Source organism: Lepisosteus platostomus, chromosome 6, assembly GCF_059453375.1.
Source record: "Lepisosteus platostomus isolate fLepPlt1 chromosome 6, fLepPlt1.hap1, whole genome shotgun sequence".
NCBI classification, from domain to species: Eukaryota; Metazoa; Chordata; class Actinopteri; order Semionotiformes; family Lepisosteidae; genus Lepisosteus; species Lepisosteus platostomus.
This window is the reverse complement of record NC_142616.1, coordinates 8,581,189-8,601,176: the sequence shown is the minus strand read 5'-3', so window position 1 is coordinate 8,601,176 and position 19,988 is coordinate 8,581,189. Positions and strand designations below refer to the sequence as shown.

General features: G+C 38.5%; 2 protein-coding genes across 25 annotated transcripts in view; both read right to left on the bottom strand.

The window, feature by feature from the left end:
* Window positions 1–10: 10 nt before the first annotated feature.
* LOC148660026 (E3 ubiquitin-protein ligase TRIM21-like) lies at window positions 11–11,198 on the bottom strand. 6 transcript variants are annotated; one of them, XM_088637752.1, is made up of 8 exons: window positions 11,003–11,198; window positions 10,029–10,058; window positions 9,399–9,435; window positions 7,747–7,789; window positions 4,571–4,678; window positions 2,071–2,157; window positions 1,090–1,179; window positions 11–811 (listed from the first exon to the last, which is right to left on the bottom strand). In XM_088637752.1, the coding sequence occupies exons 3-8, from the start codon at window positions 9,399–9,401 to the stop codon at window positions 300–302; spliced, it is 843 nt and encodes a 280-aa protein (XP_088493878.1). In that variant the 5' UTR covers window positions 9,402–9,435; window positions 10,029–10,058; window positions 11,003–11,198; the 3' UTR covers window positions 11–299. The 6 variants fall into 6 exon arrangements, with proteins under 6 accessions (XP_088493878.1, XP_088493879.1, XP_088493881.1 ...); XM_088637753.1 differs by lacking the exon at window positions 9,399–9,435 and adding an exon at window positions 8,865–9,026; XM_088637755.1 differs by lacking the exon at window positions 4,571–4,678.
* A 4,996-nt stretch (window positions 11,199–16,194) lies between these two features.
* Window positions 16,195–19,988, bottom strand: part of LOC148660025 (uncharacterized) — a 34,785-nt gene continuing 30,991 nt past the window's right edge. For all 19 annotated transcript variants that reach the window (XM_088637577.1, XM_088637580.1, XM_088637589.1 and 16 more), the window contains 2 exons: window positions 18,007–18,033; window positions 16,195–17,038 (listed from right to left, as the gene is read on the bottom strand). In XM_088637577.1, the coding sequence (XP_088493703.1) occupies window positions 16,488–17,038; window positions 18,007–18,033 (578 nt within the window). In that variant the 3' untranslated portion in view covers window positions 16,195–16,487. The remainder of the gene's footprint in view (window positions 17,039–18,006; window positions 18,034–19,988) is intronic.

Genomic DNA, 19,988 nt, shown 5'->3' with positions numbered 1-19,988 from the left:
ACCACACAGATGATTTTAAAAACAAACATTTTATTTAAAAAGTTCTAAATTCCAGTATGGGATCATAAATAAACATGGTATTGTTTTTGCAATGTTTCAGTTTCCATTTACACTCGATGTTCTTAAACCTTCTACATTTCTGGCAAAACTATGGCCTTTGTCTCTTATGAGAATGGCAAAATGAAAGTAATACAAGAAACGCAAAAACAGCTTAAACACCAGCATATTGTTTCTTAAGGCTAAGGTCTCAAGTTACTTCTTCCACAGTGTACTAAAGATACTTTTTTAATCATTTCTAATTACGTGATAATGATCAGAGGGTCTTGATCGTTGCTCCCAGGGGAGAAGAAAGGACGGACTGTTCTGTCAATTCGCTCTTGAAAAGTGTAGATGATGGTGCCCTCATCAACATTGTAGAAGCGGATCTTCTTCTCCTCATAGTTCACATCGATCCCCACTCTTCTGGGAACGTCTGTGTCCAGTGGGGTCTCTGGGTCAGTCAGGGCCGTCAGCTTCCCATCCCAAAGACTGAGGACCCAGAAGCCTGTTTGAGGGCTCAATGTCAGCTGACCCTTCCTGTGGACCAAATCTGTGGCCACACCCAGCTCCCAGGACATCTTGCCTCCAACCTCTACCTCCCAGTAGCACCCCTTCTTGTTCAGTCCTATGGTGCCCAGCACACAGGGGTATTCATCGAACCGCTCTGGGGTGTCTGGGAGAGTCTGTCTTCTGTCTGTCCACCTCACTTCTCTGCAGTCTTTGGACACACACAAGTAGGGATTGATTGTGTTCACATCCAGGGTCACTTCCACTGTACAGTAGAAGGTGGAAGAAAAAAAAATCTTTTTAGAAGGTGGAAACCTCTAGGCACCAACTTAAACCCATTCAGGGAAACAGCAATGTTTTTCTTCAGGGGATCTAGGCATTAGAGTGATTTAGGTTGGCCATGGCAGTACCCTATGAACAGCAAAATAATTGGTCTTTATAGATTTAGACTGGGATGTACTGGTCTATTGTTGAATCTCAGCATGAAGATTACTGTCCCTCTCAACTTTGTGACTATACTGTATAATGTACATTACTACTTACCACTCACTGTGTGGTCTGGTTGATCCTTTTTGCCTGTTTCGTCCCTCTCATGTTTTGCTTGAACCTCTTGGCTGGTTCGGTCCTCATTGGCTGGAAATAGACAGCTGGAATTAATGTCAGGAAATCTGTAGGACATCCATTGAGTCTCTGGTCAATCAGTATTGACACTTGCAACATGTCACTTATGTTAGATAACTCACCGACCTCCTATTCCATTGCTAAAGGTAAGGCTGGAGTCTGTGCCATATTGGGAGTCATTCACAGTGGGGATCTGGAACAAACTGTTCACCTATAGGATTGGAGCCAATACCCTGACTTTCTTCACAATATGGCTGAAAAAAAGGCTTAATTTGGATCAAATATCTAAAAATGTAAAGATGGAATAAAGGAGTTAAATATGTTCATTCTAGAACAAAGAGGATTGAAAAGAGAATGATTCATGTGTTGATGGAGATCTGTGTGATGAAGTTGTCCTGTCGCACAATCTGGAAACCTGCTACAGTAATACTACGATTAATTTGCCCTTTAATTAACAATCTGAATTAAGGTCACCCATCTTTAATCTGAACACTGAGAGTTTTATCCCCATTTAATTTTGGAAATTCACGATCTGAAAGTGAAGCAGGAAATTTGATTTTCCTTAAGAATAATGAATTTTACATGAAGCAAGACATCTTCGGATATCTGACACATTGTCACATTGGGTTGCTTAGAAAATGAAAAGTTATTTGTATTAACGTAGAGGTCAAGCTGCAGTTGTAGGTGGAGTTACGTGACTTTGATGCACAGAAACTCTTTTCATGTTGTGGCACCTATAATGTGTTGCAACACAGTGGGGAAGATGTCACAATAATCGAGGTAAAAACTCAGTTACAGACTTAGACTGGGAGTCATTGGCCTCTTGTTGAATCTCAGCATCGGGACTACTGTCCCTCTCAGCGTTGTTCATTACTCAGTACAGTTCAGTTCATTACTACTTACCATTCGCTGTGTGGTCTGGCTGATCCGTTTGGGTCATTTGGCTCTTACGTTTAGGTTGAACCTTTTGGCCTTTTTGGTCCTCATTGGCTGGAAACAAATACAGACAGCAATAGTTAATGTTGGGTAGTTTGTAGGACCCTCTGTTGTGTCTCTGGTCAATCAATGTTGAAGCAGTGAAGTAAGCCAGGTCCTGACATGATTTTCTGAGCCTTCCAAAAAATAAACGCATTAGGACACTTTCATGAAAAGAATATACGTCATTCTGTTGCTGTTGAGCTACAGACATTGAAAGGCTCTTTTTTACATTCCAAACACTATAAATAGTCTTTCTAGGCTCCAGGAGTCAGCGAGACAAGAAAATGAAAAAGGTTTGTTAAATCTTCACTTGATTGACTGGCAGACAACCAAAGGAAAGCAAATAAAACATAGCTTTCTCTCTGAACACCTATAAACCTCCCCTAAATGGTTAGATTTCACTGACTGACAGCTAGTTTTATCAGAGAAGCATAAAAGGCCTGTGACCCCTGTTTCTCTCATCTTTGAGACGTTGAATATAGCAAATCAGGATCTGAAATTGATACAGAAAAATGGATTCTCCCAGAGCTAGTCTCAATTCATATACATTTTTTTCTTAAGGACATCTTCAGACATGTCAAATTCGGTTGTCAAAGAAAGTTATTAACTAAATTTATAATGTTAATGTAGAGGTGAAGCTGCAGTTGTAGACGGAGTTATGTGGCTCTGATGCACACAATCACTTTTCATGCTGTGGCACCTATAATGTAATGTGACATTATGTTCAAGTTCTCTGACATTCCCCATGTGAATCACAAATGAATATCACCTGCTGCTGATGTCTCTGATCCAGCAGGTATAGCATTTCAGGTGAGGCACACTGCTTCCTTTCCTGCTTAGTGGGTATTTTTATAGATAGGGATATAGGCTCATATTTATTTAGTGGCATCTGGGGTGCAGAAAGAGATTTAACTGCAGGATGCATTGTATTTAGTTAGAAGGCAGCTCATCTCTTGTGTGGCCTCTGCAGGCATATTAAGAGTTTAGTGTTTAGTAGCAGTCTGGGGTTTTCTGGGTCACCAGAATGCTAGGCCTCCGAAACACCTTGTTTGTACATAAGGTAACTTGTGTGTTGTATGTAGTGTAGTTTCTGTCCTGTCATTGTAACAATTATTTGTTTACCAAGAGTGTCTGGATTGTTACTCCTCTCAACAAAGCTGTGCCAGAGAAATAATTCACGTGCCTCCAATTATACCAACCACACGGGGAACATTTCTAGAAATTACTTACAAGATGGGGGTTATGGATAATTATTTCACTGATTGACTAAACCGCTCAGTCTGGGGGTTTCTACTGTGGGATTACAGAGTGTAGCAGGTATTGTAAGGGGAAAGTCATGACCTCCACTGTTCATATGTTATGGAGTTCAGTCCACAATTCAGCCCTCATTACATTGATTCATATAACATTTAAACCAATATAAATGAGGAAACAGCTATTTTACTTTCTGTACAATTTGGAAAATACATGCCAGCAGGCCATGAGAGCACACACATGGCTTGCTCAGACAACGGGCCAGCCCAGAACGCCCACCGCAACCTTCCACCAATTTGAATGGTTGCCAAGGCAGACCTTGGCCTTGGAATAGTGCAAGAGGCCAGTTGTGGCGTTATGGAAAATCAGTGTCAGACATTACTGGACGAAAGCAGAACCACTTCCTTAGGAGGGGAAGGTACAGTCAGGTAGAGACACATTAAGCCAATTAAGTGTCTTCCTACAGAAACAAAGCACCAGCCCTTTGACCAAATATACCTGCTATATTCCAGTTCCCTATGTTTATCATAGAGTACTGGATAATTTGAGGAAAGATAAAGTTCCTCTTAGCACATGCTAAAATGAGCATTATGCATTATATGGTTTAGAGAAATAGTTCTCATCATTTGCACAATCAATAATAGTCTTTCCTGTGGGGAGTCTTGTTTAGAAACCTGTCCCATCTCACTATGGTGTCCCTTTCTTATCATTTGCACTGAAGTTGGTCTGTCTTTGAGGAGGTGAATGAGGGTAGCTTTGGACTGTGGAGGTCCTGGGCTCAGGGATTCTGTCTTTGTGAATAAATTTGCACAGTAGGTAGCAATTGATGTGTAGCCTGCAGACACTAGGACAACTAAGTGGTCTACCTATTACAAATCACTACAAACACTTTACAAAGTAGAGGACAAAACTTTCGTACTTACAAGGACAAAAACATACATCCGTTTATTGAAGAGTCTGGCAACCACAATTGAACTCCAAGTTCTCCAAGCAGCACAAGTGATCATAAATAACAAGATGCACCATCTACATATACCCAGGTGAGACAGCAATGTAAAGACTAAACATTGTGTTAGGTACTAAATTGTTAATAGATAAATGACTATAAATATATTGTGTATTTATTACGAGGCACAATATAAATGTTTAGAATTTGAGATTTGTAACATACCCTGTTGTTTTCGGTCTTCAGAAGTGAACACATAAACGATAGACCCTCCTATTACTACACCCAGTCCAATTCCAAAGGCTGCAGACACAACATAGGGGCGGATACCATCTGCACAATTGAGAAAGAACACAAAAAATGATTGCCATCTTCTGATCCAGATCAATGCATCATCTTCAGTATAACTTGATGTGAATATTTACAATATCAAAATCATTTCCCCATTTCAATGCACAATATTTGCAACAAATGCTATTCCTTAACTTAATTCTCCCAGGAGGGAATTTTACCCTGAAGGCAGGTAAAGGACCAAACACATTACACACTACATAACACACAATAATTAACACATGAACCCATTAACAAAAATGAGACATACATGTGTAAGAAAGAAAACACACCAGTTAAAATATATGTTCAATTGTCCAAATTCCATGTCTCCTACACAGAGGAAACTACAATTTTTTTAAGAGACAGGTCAAAGAGGGTAAAGGCTTCTCAAAACTCTAAGCCCAAAGTACACTCCCTCTATGACCCCGCCCACATTTCGTCACACTTTTGACAATTTCAATTTCTTACTCCTCAATGTTGGTTTTGCAGGCAGCGGATGCTTTCTAATATCAATGATCATGTCTTTGGTTTTTGACACATTAAGAAAGGAGGAAATAATCCACTACAGGCCCATGATCAGTGTCTATGTCTTGGAGGAGACTGACGGTGACAGAGTCATCAGCAAATGTAATAATTTGTCTGTCTTCCTAAGGGCTTCTACATCTGTCTGTATACAGAATACAGAATGTATGAGATGGGGGACGGCACACAGCCCAGAGCGGGCCCAGTAAGCCTGCTCTTATATCAAGGCTCTGCTATAACACTGTTTACGATCACTCTTTGTGATCTGTTAGTCAAAATGTTCTCAAATGACTTCTAAACTAAAGAGGTCAATACCACTGGTCGGAAATCATCTTATCTTGGGACATTCGTGTTTAGCAACTGGTATGATTGTTGCCTATTTCCAAATTTTGGGTACTGTTTTCTGATTCAGAGACATTTTGAAAATATAATGAAATATTGTACTGAGTTACACAGCACATGACCTTAGCCTTAATGATTCATATCATTAATATGGAATATCAAAAATAAGGAATATCAAATTCTTGAAAATGTCTGAAACACATTTAGTATCAAATTCATCCTTGGTGGTTTCAGAGAGCTTCTCTTTAAGTTCCCTGATGTCTCCACTAAAGTCATGCTCGTCAGATCTAAGGTAAAAATGATTAAGTCCATCATCCAGCTCTTTGTTGGTGTTTCAACCATCAATATGCACTGTGATTTTGGATGAGATTACTTTTGTCTGTAGCCCCACCATAGTTTTCATCCCACTCCATGCAGTTATCACATTATTAGAACTGAGTTTGCCTTCGAATTTTATCTTCTACTTTAATTTTTCCTTTCTCATTTCTGCTCTTACTTCAGATCTGATTTCTCTCTAAACAGACTCATTAACCTGTTATGAAGCAAATGTAGTTTTTTTTCTCATTTTCTTTGTTGAGATGTTCACCGCAATAGTGTTCTGCAGAAATATTTCCACAGAATCATCCCACGGACCAGGCTGGTTCCACTGTAGCAGGAGTTCCCTAGAGTATCGAATCACATTTGTATGTGGAGGACGCAGGTCAGGTGGACTCTGTGTATAGTTTAAGAGAGTCACTAAAAGTAGTAAAAAGGTAGCACCAAACATTAAATGATTATCTTGACTGGAAATGGGTTCACACAGGACTTTACAAAAAAAAGTTAGGGCTCCTTTCCACCAGACAAGAAACAAACAACCTGCTGCCATTCACTACAAGAGCAGAACCCCTAGTTTGACCACTCATTCTGCTAAACGACAGTGTTTATTATTTTATGCGCCTGTTACCCCACCTGCAGGTACACAGCACTTGCCGTTCTAGTGTGTACAATAAACGCAGAGTGATGGTGTCAACAATATCTACATGTATACAGTAAGCTGTAGCAGGACACACAGAGAACGACCAATTGCTCTTGCATCACAAAAATATGGTATCTGAGTCAGACAACATCCAGGAAGATACTGTATGTGCACATGTTTTACAATTCAGCAAAATGGGACATTACTAGAAATGTGAGGAAGCAACCAATATTCACTTTTGTCATCTTAAGACTTTTTAATTTCTGTTTTTTAAAAAATGGGTGGTATTATTTAGGCAATATAACAGTATTATAAATATGGCTCCAATTCTAAAGTTGTGTTTATAAAACTGTCTTCTAAATAGGTGATTAAAATGACTGTAAAAGGAACAAATATGGTTCTACTGTATCTCTTTATTGGTTTTTCCATATAGTTTCTTTTTCACATCTTTTACAGCTCAACAATATGGGACATTACTAGAAAGGGGTGAATATTTTTGCAGGGTACTGTGTCCATATAACAGAATTTACAGTCTGAAACCTGCTGAGAATAATTGTACAGTATGTACATTGTAACACCCCTGCCAATTAAATAAATATAAAAACATCACAGTTTTTGTTTCTGTAGTGATGAAATGCCACTGAATAATTTCCTGTTTAGATGTGCAACATGGCCTTGGTATTTTAAGGATTAAATTATTTATCTTAAAGCACTGAACTGTACTAAAAGCACTTGTAAAGTAGGGAATATTAAAACACATACTGTAAGTAACATACAGCAAGTAACAGATCACAAAGGGACTTAGAAAATGCTGATGATTTCTCACACTTCATATTTTATCAACTGACTGTTCAATTCTCAAAGTGGTTTTACAGTACAACTTCAGGTTGTGTATTAAGACCATGCTAATGAAAGAGTACATCATTTAGTACAGTGGTTCTCAAACTATGGTACGAGTGGTACACCATATGACCCTGGAACTTTGTTGTGTGAACTGAAAAATCGGGACGGGTTTTCATATTTTTTTATTTTAATACGTGTCGAATACGCAGCCCACGTACTACGACACAGAGCTACAATGTAATTCTATTTCGTTCTATAGGAATGCGTGCTACGAACGAAAGCGGCCAATTGTATTTAAAAAAAGGTATCTCCAGCACATAGGGAGGTAGGAGAATGTGCGTGACTTTGGAACACCGCCAATCTTGTAAGCACGGGAAAGTCGAGCAAAACAGAAAAAAAAACTTACCTCTTAAATCAAAGGCGTACAAAGAATGACTTCGAAACATTTCCTATAAAAATGAGAAGAAGCAATGTAAGCGCAGTATTTCTATTCGTTTCCAACATTAGTAACCTGGGATAACGGCGAAAAAGGCTTGCTTTCTGACTGTAACCCCCAGGTGACCTCGAGCTCACAGCCAGCCTCTGCTCACCAAGGCCCGTTCCCCTCTGTCACTGTTCTTGGGTTTGCACCCCGAGGGTGTTTCTCGAAGTGTTTCTTGCACAAACCCACCTGACTGAGAGTAATCCAGCCATCTGCCTGAAACTGTCAGAGCCTTGGACCCTGACTCCGAGTCAGAACCCGACTACTAACCGGATTTCTGGCTGTTTTCTGTGTGTTGCAGGGCCGCTGATGGCATGTACAGCCCCCCCCCCCGCTGATTCTGCCCGCCTGCGCCATTCATGCCCTCACATCCCCTGCCCTGCCCGTCTGCACCACTCTGAGATAAACTCCGAGACATGGTGGTCTTTGTGCAAAAAAATAATAATCTGCTACACTCAGGACTTTTGAAATGTAAAACAACTTTTCTTAATTGGAGGATGAACTATTTCTAAGAGTTTCGTAAACCCGACATTAGTAGTATAATAAAGCAATAGATGGGACCTGACTTGTCCAGTGTATTATACAGTATATGCCTGAGAATGATATATCTGAGAATCGTGCTGCGAAGCCAAGTGCGGAACTAGAGAGAAAAAAACATTAAAGCAGCAGAAAGGGCACTGTGGACAGCAGAAACGGGCACAGCGGTGACGAGTACGCAGGCGCATCCGAAGTGTACGTAAATACCGATTATTTTAATTTTGTTATTTCTGCAAAAACAACAAACATTACAATACAAGCAAGAGTACATATAACAATTCAAGACAAAAACATCGTCGGGGGGGGGGGGGGTTATTACAAAATAAATTCACGTAAATTCAAATATAAATATAAATACCGAATTTACGAAGTCGGAGTGATATGAAAACACCAAAAAAAAAGGGCAAAAAATGAAGAACGGCACTTTCCTATTACCTGTGTGTCTTTATCACATTCCACCCAGTTTTGAGGAAGTAAAAAATGTTGTGCTATAAATGTGACTTTACCTTGTCCGGGATTCGTTTCTGAGGCAGGTTTTAGGGAACATTCATTTTTGAAAGATGCTACCAAGCTTGCGTCGCTTAATGTAGCGAGCTTCACGCTGCTGAGCCTTAATGAAAGGGGAAAGGCAGAGCTTTGCCAAACAAAGCACCTAGGGATCCCCCGAGCTATTTAAAAAAAAGATATAATCCTGTCATTCTGAAAGTGCTAAAATAAAGTCTAGAACATATTTGATCACAGCGGGTCAATTGCGACGAACTGAAAGTAGCGTACTAACAGTAGTTCAACCCGTGCTTAATACGCAGCTGCGGTTTAAACTTGTGCTCCACTTTAAGACCAAATGCAACGAATTCTGCCGCTGTGCTTAGTCCGCAGCACCTTAATAAACCCGTTCCCAATAGCAACGAACACAAAGTAACAGCTGCTGTCCTCTAGAGGTCACTCAAGTAGCGGACTAACTTAAACCACCTCTTCATATGGTTTAAGGAGCATTTTAGCCTGGTCACACTGTAAATGTATTTACAAAATAGAAAACTTACCATTTTCAATATCTACTGCAGTAATTTTAGAAATTTCCTGTATGAATGAGATAATGCGAGTTCAATATTTCTACTAATTTCTAACATGATGAAACTGGGTTAACTGTAGGATGCAAAAGAAGAAGTAAATGTGTATTCCATACTGAAAAGAGAAAAAAGAAGCTCAGCGTGTTGGCTGTGGGACCTTCTTCAGGTGTAGGATTGCCACTTTCTGACTTGATATTTACCAAAAACACTTCACTGACATGAACTGCATTAAATGTCATTTTTGTGATCATATTAGAATGTCTGAATGTATTTTATTGGGATAACAGACACTGACTGAGCATCGCGCAGTAACATTTAATGGAAACACCATTTAGACTGTGTAAAAAACATGTGAAATATACTTTCACCTGCCTATATTCACAACTGTGTAAACAGTAGAGAAAATGACACAATAGATCAGATAATTATAATCTGTAAATGACTGCCAGAAGAATTAAATGTTAATATAGTTTATTTTGAAAATAAAAAAAAATCTGAATGTACTAAAATAATATCAAGTAAAACATTGTTTTAGCCAAAATACTGCCATGTTGGTGTTTGATATTATTCAGATTTAGGACTGTGCGACTTGTGTTTACTCACCATCGTGTAGGTGATACACAGCTTCTGGATCTGACAAAAAGAAAATAATTAAATTAAAACAAGTCCTTTCGAAATGCCAGTATATTGCAACAATCTACTAATTACAAACAATGCGGATTTATATGTAACAAAATGTTGAGAATAAGCTACTGATCTGAATTAAAGATGGACACCTATATGAATGAACGTTTTTCCATCTAGACGAATTTCTATTGTTTTCCTTCTTTTGAGAAAACTAACTGTTGTTAATTAACATTTGCAAGATACAATTAAGACATAAATGACATTTCCTGTTTTACTATTCGAATAACGTTGGTGTCATTAACGCGATATACAGGTTTTAAAGAATACGGACTCAGTACTTCATTCTATGGAAGGCGGGATCCGCCAGGGAGTATAAAAAACGCGCTATGGTATCTCGCAATTCCAACTAAGTATCTCAGAATTGCGACTTAGTACAGTATCTCAGAATTCCTACTTAGTATCTGAGAATTGCGATTTAAAAACTCAGAATTATGACTTTATATCTCAGAATTGCGACTTAAAAACTCAGAATTAAGTGTTCTTTAGCTCAGGTGGCAAGACCTGGGTTCGAGCCCATGCAGTGAGGTACGAAATATTGTGGGAGCGGCGAGGGCACAAGCCCTAGAACCCGAATCCGTCACAATAACAAAAGGACAGGCAATGAAATGTGGGCTATTTCGAAGTCGCAAGTGTGAGATATAAACTCGTAATTCTGAGTTTTTAAGTCGCAATTCTGAGTTTGTAAGTAGCAATTCTGAGATATAAAGTCCGAATTCTGAGATACAGTACCATAGCGCGTTTTTTTTTTAATCCCTGGCAGAAACGGGCTTTCATAGCATTCCCTTTTCTACATCTCCAATAAAACTGTTGCTGCCTAGGAGACGCTGAGTCTCGTTTTCAGGCAATGGAGAACGAAATAGGAGATATTGGCAATGGAGAAACAACATCACCTTTTACTTAGTAGCGCAGCAGCACAAAGCAGCTTTGCAATGCCGTGTAGCGACAACTGTTTTAAAGGTTTTGCGTTTCACCAAGCTAGACCCACAACTTTCGGGCAGTCCTTCAGATTCTGCAACTCTTCTGATTAAAAGAAGCTCCAACAACAGGGCAGGTACAGTAGTCCCAGTTGTGCGTTCTTTGTGATAACACGTTTTGTGAAAGTCAAGGTCACAGCTTACCCAATAAGAGGCAAGTATTACTAGCTGAACGAACTGCCGATTGGCTGTATTTTATACTCTTAACCTTGGTTTTAACCCTTCCTTTATTACAGATAGGCCGTGAGCCTGGCGATATCTTAATTTTCAGTGACTTTCTTCTTTGGCAACACTGCAATTCATCAGTTATGTCAATGAAATTTGAATTGGATTTTATATCTATCCGTTAGGACTGCGCCCGCAATCATTTGAGTTTCTGAACTACATTAAGATTATTTCCATTAAAGCGCGTTTCAACACCGAAAGTGAAAGTGAAAGTTTCTGCTGATTCATTTTGAAAAAAAAATATCCAACGTTCAGCATATTTACACTATGACTGCTAATTTACTAGCGCTTGCTCAGAGTAACAAATGTGGGCAGAAAATCATCTTAAAGCTTTGCAGAAAAATGTTCCTTTCCAAACATATATAATTCTTAGCTGATGTAGTGCACATCTTTTGTCACTAATAAAATAAATACCCGGACCACACAACCATGAATCAGAGCCATTTGTCACATGCATGGCCGGTTAAGACACAATCATGTAAATCACTGTTCTGTCTGGAAGAATTCACTAAGTACACCTTGTGTGTACTAAGAGAAAAATAGCTGTGTACCACACGGTATCAAACATTTAAAGACATTTATCATTTTTTTGTCGTTAAAGCAATGTCCACTCTTTGAATTTCCTTCTGTCTGGAGCCCTACATCTTTCCATTATTTTTATTTATTCGAGGCAGAAACAATGGCCAGAGGGGATTGGGCTTCTTATAACTTTTACTAAATAAAGTAAAAAATACTTCAGCAGTAAGGGTGAGTAAAATAGAAATATGTGTAGTTTCACCTTTGGATACGAATGACTGAACAAACATAGTGTATAGCAAACTAAACTGACATTGACATAGAGAAATGTGTATGATGAAAAATCCTAATAAATCCTAAATCTGCAATGCGAATACACCCCAGGGACACAAATGTGTTAGCAATGCAAAGAAACAGGTATAGGGTTTATTCCATCGTATTGCAAACAACACTTTTTCACCCTTCAAGTCTGGTTTCAGACAATTACACAGCAAAATTTCCCATTGGACCTTACCCATCATGGCCTACTAATAATCCCCCTCTCTGAACTGGCTTCATCACTCTGCTCTCCTCCCCACTGAGAGCTGGTGTGTGGGGAGAGTACTTGAGCACACTGGTGGTGGTAGTGGGATTCCCATTACCTGTAAAGCGCTTTGAGTGGAGTGTCCAGAAAAGCGCTTTATAAGTGGAAGCAATTATTATTATTATTATTATTATTATTATTATTATTATTATTATTATAGCACAGAAAGTGCCCTTTAACAGGTTAGTGTTAAAGTCACTAATCATTTTCTCATGTCCTCTGCTACTGATTCTCTATCCCTAATCTTCTTGAGGTCAATACTACTATCAGTTTTAACTGGACCTGTTACCTACTTAAATGCAGAGATGTAGTATTACATTCAGAAATGAGACTGTAACAAGCAATTATAGTCACTGTGGGAGTGACTGTGCTTTTATTTCTGTTTTGTTTAGTAAGGTCACAACTCCTGTAGGAGAGGATAACAAAATTATTTTCTTCCATAGTGCGGAGTTAACACTCACACAATTCACACATATATCCTAGTATACGTATATACAAAAATCCACATCCTAGGAAGCTACTAAAAAATGATAAAAATCTTATTTTCTTCACTGTCAATACATTTTTACATCTTTTGTTGTTGTTGTTTTTTTCTACAGGACAATGAATATCACTCTTGTTCAATTCTCCAGGCCACTGACATTGCTCTTTTTAATATCTTGCTTTTTTTCTTTTTTATACACAGCTTTAAAAGGTTGTGAAATTAAAATAAAGTTCTTAAAAATGGAAAAATGGCAATCGACCATGCTAGTGCTTCTAAGGATAGATACCAGTATTTTTCCTTAATGGATTTGTACAAATTTGGATTAACAGTTTTAGAACAGAAATACTAATCCTGGAGGCAAATCCTCAGACGTTTTCAAATGAATTATTTCAACAATGAATTCCAAAATTACAAATACAAATTCTGTGTCAAAGCGTCTTCACAACACTATCAATAGCCACTATTCCCATTCAGGGTCATGCTGGCTGGTGCCTATCCCAGTGGATATTGGCAGGCATTTAGCGCAAGGCAGGGTACACCCTGGACCGTCACACTGGGATGATTTTTGTTACAGAAGCCAACTTACCTACTGGTACATCTTCGACTGTGGGAGGAAACTGGAGCACCTGGTGTAAACCTACATGAACACTGAGAGACCATGCAAATTCCACACAGACAACACCCCAGGTCCGGAATTCAACCCAGAGCCACAGTACTGCGAGGCACAACCACTGCACCACCACTCCCAGTACATTCCATTTTAAGACGTAACAAATTTGCCAAAAAGTACTCAGGTAGGTTGCAGATATTACAATATGTGAAATTAAAGTGATGCCGATACTGTATTTTTACTTGTCAAGTTTTATACATCTGCTTGCTTCAAAACAAACCGTTATATGTTTAAATATGAATTAAATAGTCCTAGATGACCATAATAGCACATACAGATGCAGCCATTCAAAATGGGTGAGGTATTCCGCGGTATCACGTGGTGTCACGTATCATTTGACGCTCTGCCGGAAACTATCCTGCGTCGCCTTGTAAAACCGCCAGGGGGAGCTTAACCTCTCATTTACAGCATTTGAGCCTTTAATTTTGAACTGTGTATTACAGCATGTTAATCATCAGTCATTAAAATGTTGGTATATTTTATGAAAGCAAGATTGCTCAGTTGGACAAAAGTACACAACCTACCTTTATCAGAAATATTTATGCATCAAAGCCTTTACTGAAGATATTACTAATAGTATTAATAATGGATGACTTTGGACAAGCTGTATACTCAAAGTATAATTTCTTTAGCACATTTGTACAAGCACTTGGAATCTGTCCAAGCCATACTTTGTCAGGCATTTTGTTTTACTTCAACGGGCATAAAAACTTCCTTGCTTTTAACAGGGCGTTTCATAATTTCTAACTACGAAAATGATTTAAAATGCGACACCTATCATTCAACTAGAGCTTAAAATATCACAAGGATCCTCAAGAGCACAGCAAAGAGTGTATTAAAAGACACTTGTATTTATCAACGCTTTCTTTTCCGTATACCAGATTTTATGGAACCACTTCAGAGGGGTGTCAGCCAGTCAGATTCCAGGAATCGGCACTTTAAAGGAAAAATACACACCGGTATTCCATTTCTCCCTAAACATTGTAAGCTTCGAAGTCTTTAACTAACGTGATACCGGAGTCAACAAGCATACTTTTAGAATTTGATTAAAAGGGAATATAATATGGAATCGCGTATCTCAAGAATTTAATAACGGTATGAGTTTATCCGTGTACTGCGACAGGGCTGTGTAGGGCTGTTTCGCCTGCCTGTTCATGCGAGCTGTCTTGTAGCCTACTGGTCTAGGTGCTTGACTACCAACTGGCAGGTTGTGTGTTCGAATCCAGCTGGTGCTGGACTTTTCTTTTAACAAACATTTCTTCGAAAAAATAGGTAAGCGATATTATGGACAATCAATTGACTTTTATATTTCAAAATATCGCAACATGATCGATATTTGCGATATTTTGAACATATCTTCCCTTCTGACAGCGGTTCCTGCTTCTATTGTGTGTGTGTGTGCAACAGAGTAAATTTTTATAGAGAAATGGAGGCTGGACAGTATGCGTTACAATATAAACATTTATATTGATTTAAATCGTGTTCTGATTTAAATCGCAAACGCGTGTTTAATTATGTGTTTTTTAATCATAATCAGGCTAATGCATTTCTACATTTTCTGTATGAACCAGCTTAGAGGTTCATACAGAAAGACAGCTTGTGTTTAAATTGAGTGTAAGGTAATTTATGCTTCTAAAGTCATGGTCAGCATTTATTATTGTACTGTGCTGTAAACTTTTTCTGTGCCTAGTCACATTATTTTATAGCGTTTTTATTGCGTTATTAAATCCGGTGGCGCTGTGTGTTAGTTTCCTGACTCCCATTATTTAAACTGTGACACTGATCATTCATCTCTAAATAAACTTTATTTTATATAGCGAATAGGTAATTAGATTGCTCATAAACCTAATCGCTTTTTCTACATAAACACAGCGTGATTGCTCTCTGAAAATGCTTTTCCTTTATTTTTAAAGTAGGCTCAGATTTCAACTATAGATCGTATTATTATAAACTTTCTTGGAAAAATGTATTTTATGTAAACCATGTTTGCTATTAATTCATTTAGGGCTAAAATACGTTCATTGTCTTCCAATCGAGTCGAGTTGACATTGGAAGCCTGCCACACCAGGACTGTTAAACCAATGCATTAGCACGTCAAAGCCCATTGAGGGTATTGAGCCAGTATTGGCTTTAGTATTCAATTCAATTCAAGGTGTTTTATTTGCATGACAGATGGGTACAAGCAGTGTTGGGTATGTATATTGTAACGCTTATGGCAGACAGGCACTGTGTAAGAGCCGGCGCACCAGAGCAGCGCACCGAGGGAGCGTCTGCATTTATAACTTAGTTTTTAAAATTAGTCAAGCAATATGAAGCATCTCCATTTACTTTTAAGTCCCTTAAATACATTGAGCACAGCTTTCTCACCACTTAAGACTGCTTTTGATACCATCCTTACACAAAGCAGAAGGGATATCTTAGTGCCTGAGCATAAAAAGAATAGGAGCATACTGCAACGCGTGTGAAGTCCATAAACGATATTAATTTTGGAACTTAAACATACAGTATATGGCTGGTCTCGGTACTTTAAAGAAAACATACACACCAGTATTCCATTTGACAAATTGACACCTCTCTTGTGCATTACCACACTATGCTCCCAAGCACCCAGACAAATAATTTCAAAATAGTAGTTTTTTATATAAAATCGTTTTTATAATTTTAACGCAGCTGCAAAAACATGTAAAATGAAACAATTTGAATATACACAGTTTCAGTTTGACCCTTATCACTTTGAAGTTTCCAAAAGTTTCTTGGACAACTGCAACTTATTTGTTAAGGGTAAATTTTTAAGGAGTTCAATTAAAAGTGATGATAATAAAAGATATCCAAAACGGTCAACACGACTTGTACATAGATCGTAGTACATTGAGTTTTAAGATTTACTTTAGCAGGATATTATTCAAGGGCAGTTAAACTCCTGTTAATGATCCTGAGTTATGATCAGAGGGTCCAGATCGCTGTTCCCAGGGGAGAAGAAAGGACGGACAGTCCTGTCAATTTCCTCTTTGAAAGTATGGATGAGGGTGTATTTTTCACTTTTGTTGGAATCTTTAGCAACATCAGCATTGTAGAAGTGTACTTTCTTCTCCTTATAGTTCACATAGATCCCAACTCTTCTGGGAACTTCTGTGTTCAGTGATGTCTCAGGGTCAGTCAGGGCTGTCAGCTTCTCATCCCAAAGACTCAGGACCCAAAACCCAGCTCCAGGGCTCAGACTCAGTTGCCCCTTCCTGCACACTGAGTCTCGGGCCACTCCCAGCTCCCAGGACTTCTTGTTTCCAACCTCCACCTCCCAGTAACAGCCCCATCTCATCTCTGCTGGTAACCTGTTGCCCAGCATACAGGGGTATTCATCAAACCGCTCAGGATTGTCAGGGAGATTCTGGCGCTGCTCTGTCCACCTCAGTTCTCTGCCATCTTCTGACACCCTCAGGTAGGGGTTCATTGTGTCCTCATCCAGGGTCATTATCACTATAAAGTAGAGAGAGGGTATAAGTTTTCTCTGTCTCCACTTCAAATACAATCCACCTCTTAGAACACTTCAGTGCAATAGTGGGTTTCTCTAAACAAAGAGGTTAAAGATTGAAAATTGAGCATTATTGAGAATAGTTATAGCTATAAATGATGGTACATTGTGAGCAGTAAGCTGTGCGGAAACTGTGTGTGAGGCTGAGCTGTACAAGAGCTGTTTCTTGAGAGAAAGAATGAGTGTATTGCTCTGGGCCAGAGAAAGACCCTGCTGGGGCTTGATTAAGAGATCAGGGGCTTAGGTGCAGACTAAGTCTTGTGAGCAACTGTGGGCTGTGAATAAGACAGCACACACTGTATGCTTAGCCTGAAGTCAGACAGAGATTTAAAGTCATCTGTGGGAGCACATTCGATTCAATGAATTTGAGTGCCCTGCATCGGCTGACCAAATTTGAAGAGACTAGAGTAAAACTTGCTTAAACACTCCTTCCCGTTGACAGTTTCCTTTACGTCACCTCTAGAATAAACTTGTCTGGTTTTCATGCATTATAGAAATGTAAAGAAATGTGTTCTTCGTCTGTTTCTTTTTATGATAGTCTTCATGTTTTACTGAGAACATGAAGTATGAGGATTGCTGAAGCAGCAGCATGTTCAAGAAAATGAACCAAAGATATCACTGTTCTCAGTAAGCCATGGTACACTCGTTACCAGTAGATAAGTAATCTTAGGATCACGGCTATCCTCTTCATCAAGGTTGCCAAGGTAATTTTAACCCACTCTGATGGAAACTATTCCACCCACCTAACCTTAGTTTCATATCAGCTACATATTAATTTATACTGGAAATCACATTAAATACAGTGCTGAGTGCTTCAACATAACAGAACATCCAAATGAAATTTAAATAAGAACTGAACATCTCAGTTTATATAAATAAAAAATAATAAAATTAATTAAAATGGAGAAGTTACCTTCAAAAATATGCACATGAAGGAAATCTGGAAAACATAAAATCAACAAGTTAGTTAATATATTCTTTGGTTTATAACATTTGAATCACTTGTAGTGGGTGAACTACTGTTGTATGAAGATGTAATTGATAACTCTGCCTTCCAAAAATCTAGGTGAATTGATTTATGGAATATTTGTTATATAAAACTTTCCCAGCTGTTCAGCCTTCCTGATCTCACCACTCTTGTTTTTGAGCGCACTTGTTTTTTATTTCTTACTTAATTGGAGATTTATTTCTTCCATTTCTTTCCACAAAAGTTTCAATGCAGTCATTTGTAATTTGTTATAATTCTGAAGTAACAGAGGCCCTGTTGTTATTTAATGTTATTAATATTCCTATTTATTACTTTCAGTGTTAAAGTACATGCTATCCTTGTAAACTGTGTGTCTCGCGTTATTATTTATAAGTTATTTATTATGTGTTCTTCAAAGCTGGTTAACAAGTTTTCTAGTTAAGAATTTATTTGTAATAATTTTAATAATTTATCATTTATATATTTAATTGCTCTAAGTAGTCAAATATGGTTGTGTTGGGAGCTGATAATAATGTCTGTGCAAATCATGATCTGGAGGGACCCCTTTCCAAGATGTTGTCTAGGACCCCAAAAAGCTGGGGCTGTCCCTCATATAGCTTCATGTGCATCATTTAATATACATAATACCCTTTACATAAATAGCTTGAAAAATACGAACTTGGCATCAGTGAATTACAGTGTAGTTCAGGGGTCAGTAACCTGTTTTGTATCCCGTGCCACTTTTCCTGCTGTTAAGTTTAACATGTGCCACGTACTATCAGCTGGTTTCAACGGTTAATCATTTTACAAAAATATACTAGAAATGTATTTTTAAAAAGTATTTAATTGACAAGTAGATCACAAACACACCTGTAATTAACAACCAGTTTTAATCTTTTAACTGCCTATGTGAAATGCCAACAATGTTGCATATACATCGCTGAACACTTCTATTCGAGAGAGGTACGTCTCTAATTTTAGCCAAAATATCACTTTTGTTGGCAAAGCCCTCAAACACATCTTCAACGCATTATGAAAAGATGTTCATTTAAAAAATGCGCAATACTATGTGAAATATATAGTTCCGCTGTTGCCTTACTAGAAATTTTGAGCCATTTTGAAAAACTTCAATAGCATGGAATAAACCTATTACTTTGATCCTTTGCAGCCTACGCATGCTGACGCAGCTACCCACCTGAAATATTTCTTTATATATTTGGCTCTGTCAGCAGTATCCGTATGTAACCATGATAATTCGTGTTAAAATGTCTCAAAACATTGTGTGTGCCAGCTTTCTTTGGCTGACATTTTTTGAAAGGGTTGACTTGCAACAATACCAAATGTTCAACTGAAAGCATTTTAGTCATACATATCTCACTCACGCACAAGGTTTTGTTAACAGAAAGACCACTTACAGAATACCACTTAGTCAGAGACTACAAGTTTATGTCACGGGGAAGACGCTAGATCAAACAGGACTGGAAACCAACAGTCTGGCTCTTGTCCGTCCGGTTTATGTAAGGACATGCAGCGACCGTGACGTGATTCTCATCTCTTAATTTGCTGTCACGCCTCAGGCGCATCAACACTTCCACTCTGCTGGGATTTAAGTAGTCCTCTTTAGGATCAAGTATGTAGCAGATCAATCCCCACAAATCCCAATTTTTGGGTTGCTTTTTGTGCCCTACGCTAAATCTCAGCGGGTTCCACTTAGCACGCGTGCCACAGTGTGCCAGCCCCCGGACTAGAGTCAAACTCTCTCAAACTCTCTCCCCCATTGACAGTTTACTTTACCTCACCTTTAGAATAATCTTGTCTGTTTTAGTGCATATGCTAGAGAAATCGCTCTTTCATCTCTGCCTTCTCATGATAGTATTCATGTTTTACTTGGTTACAAGGCTTGAATTAAAAGTCAATTATCCAGGGCT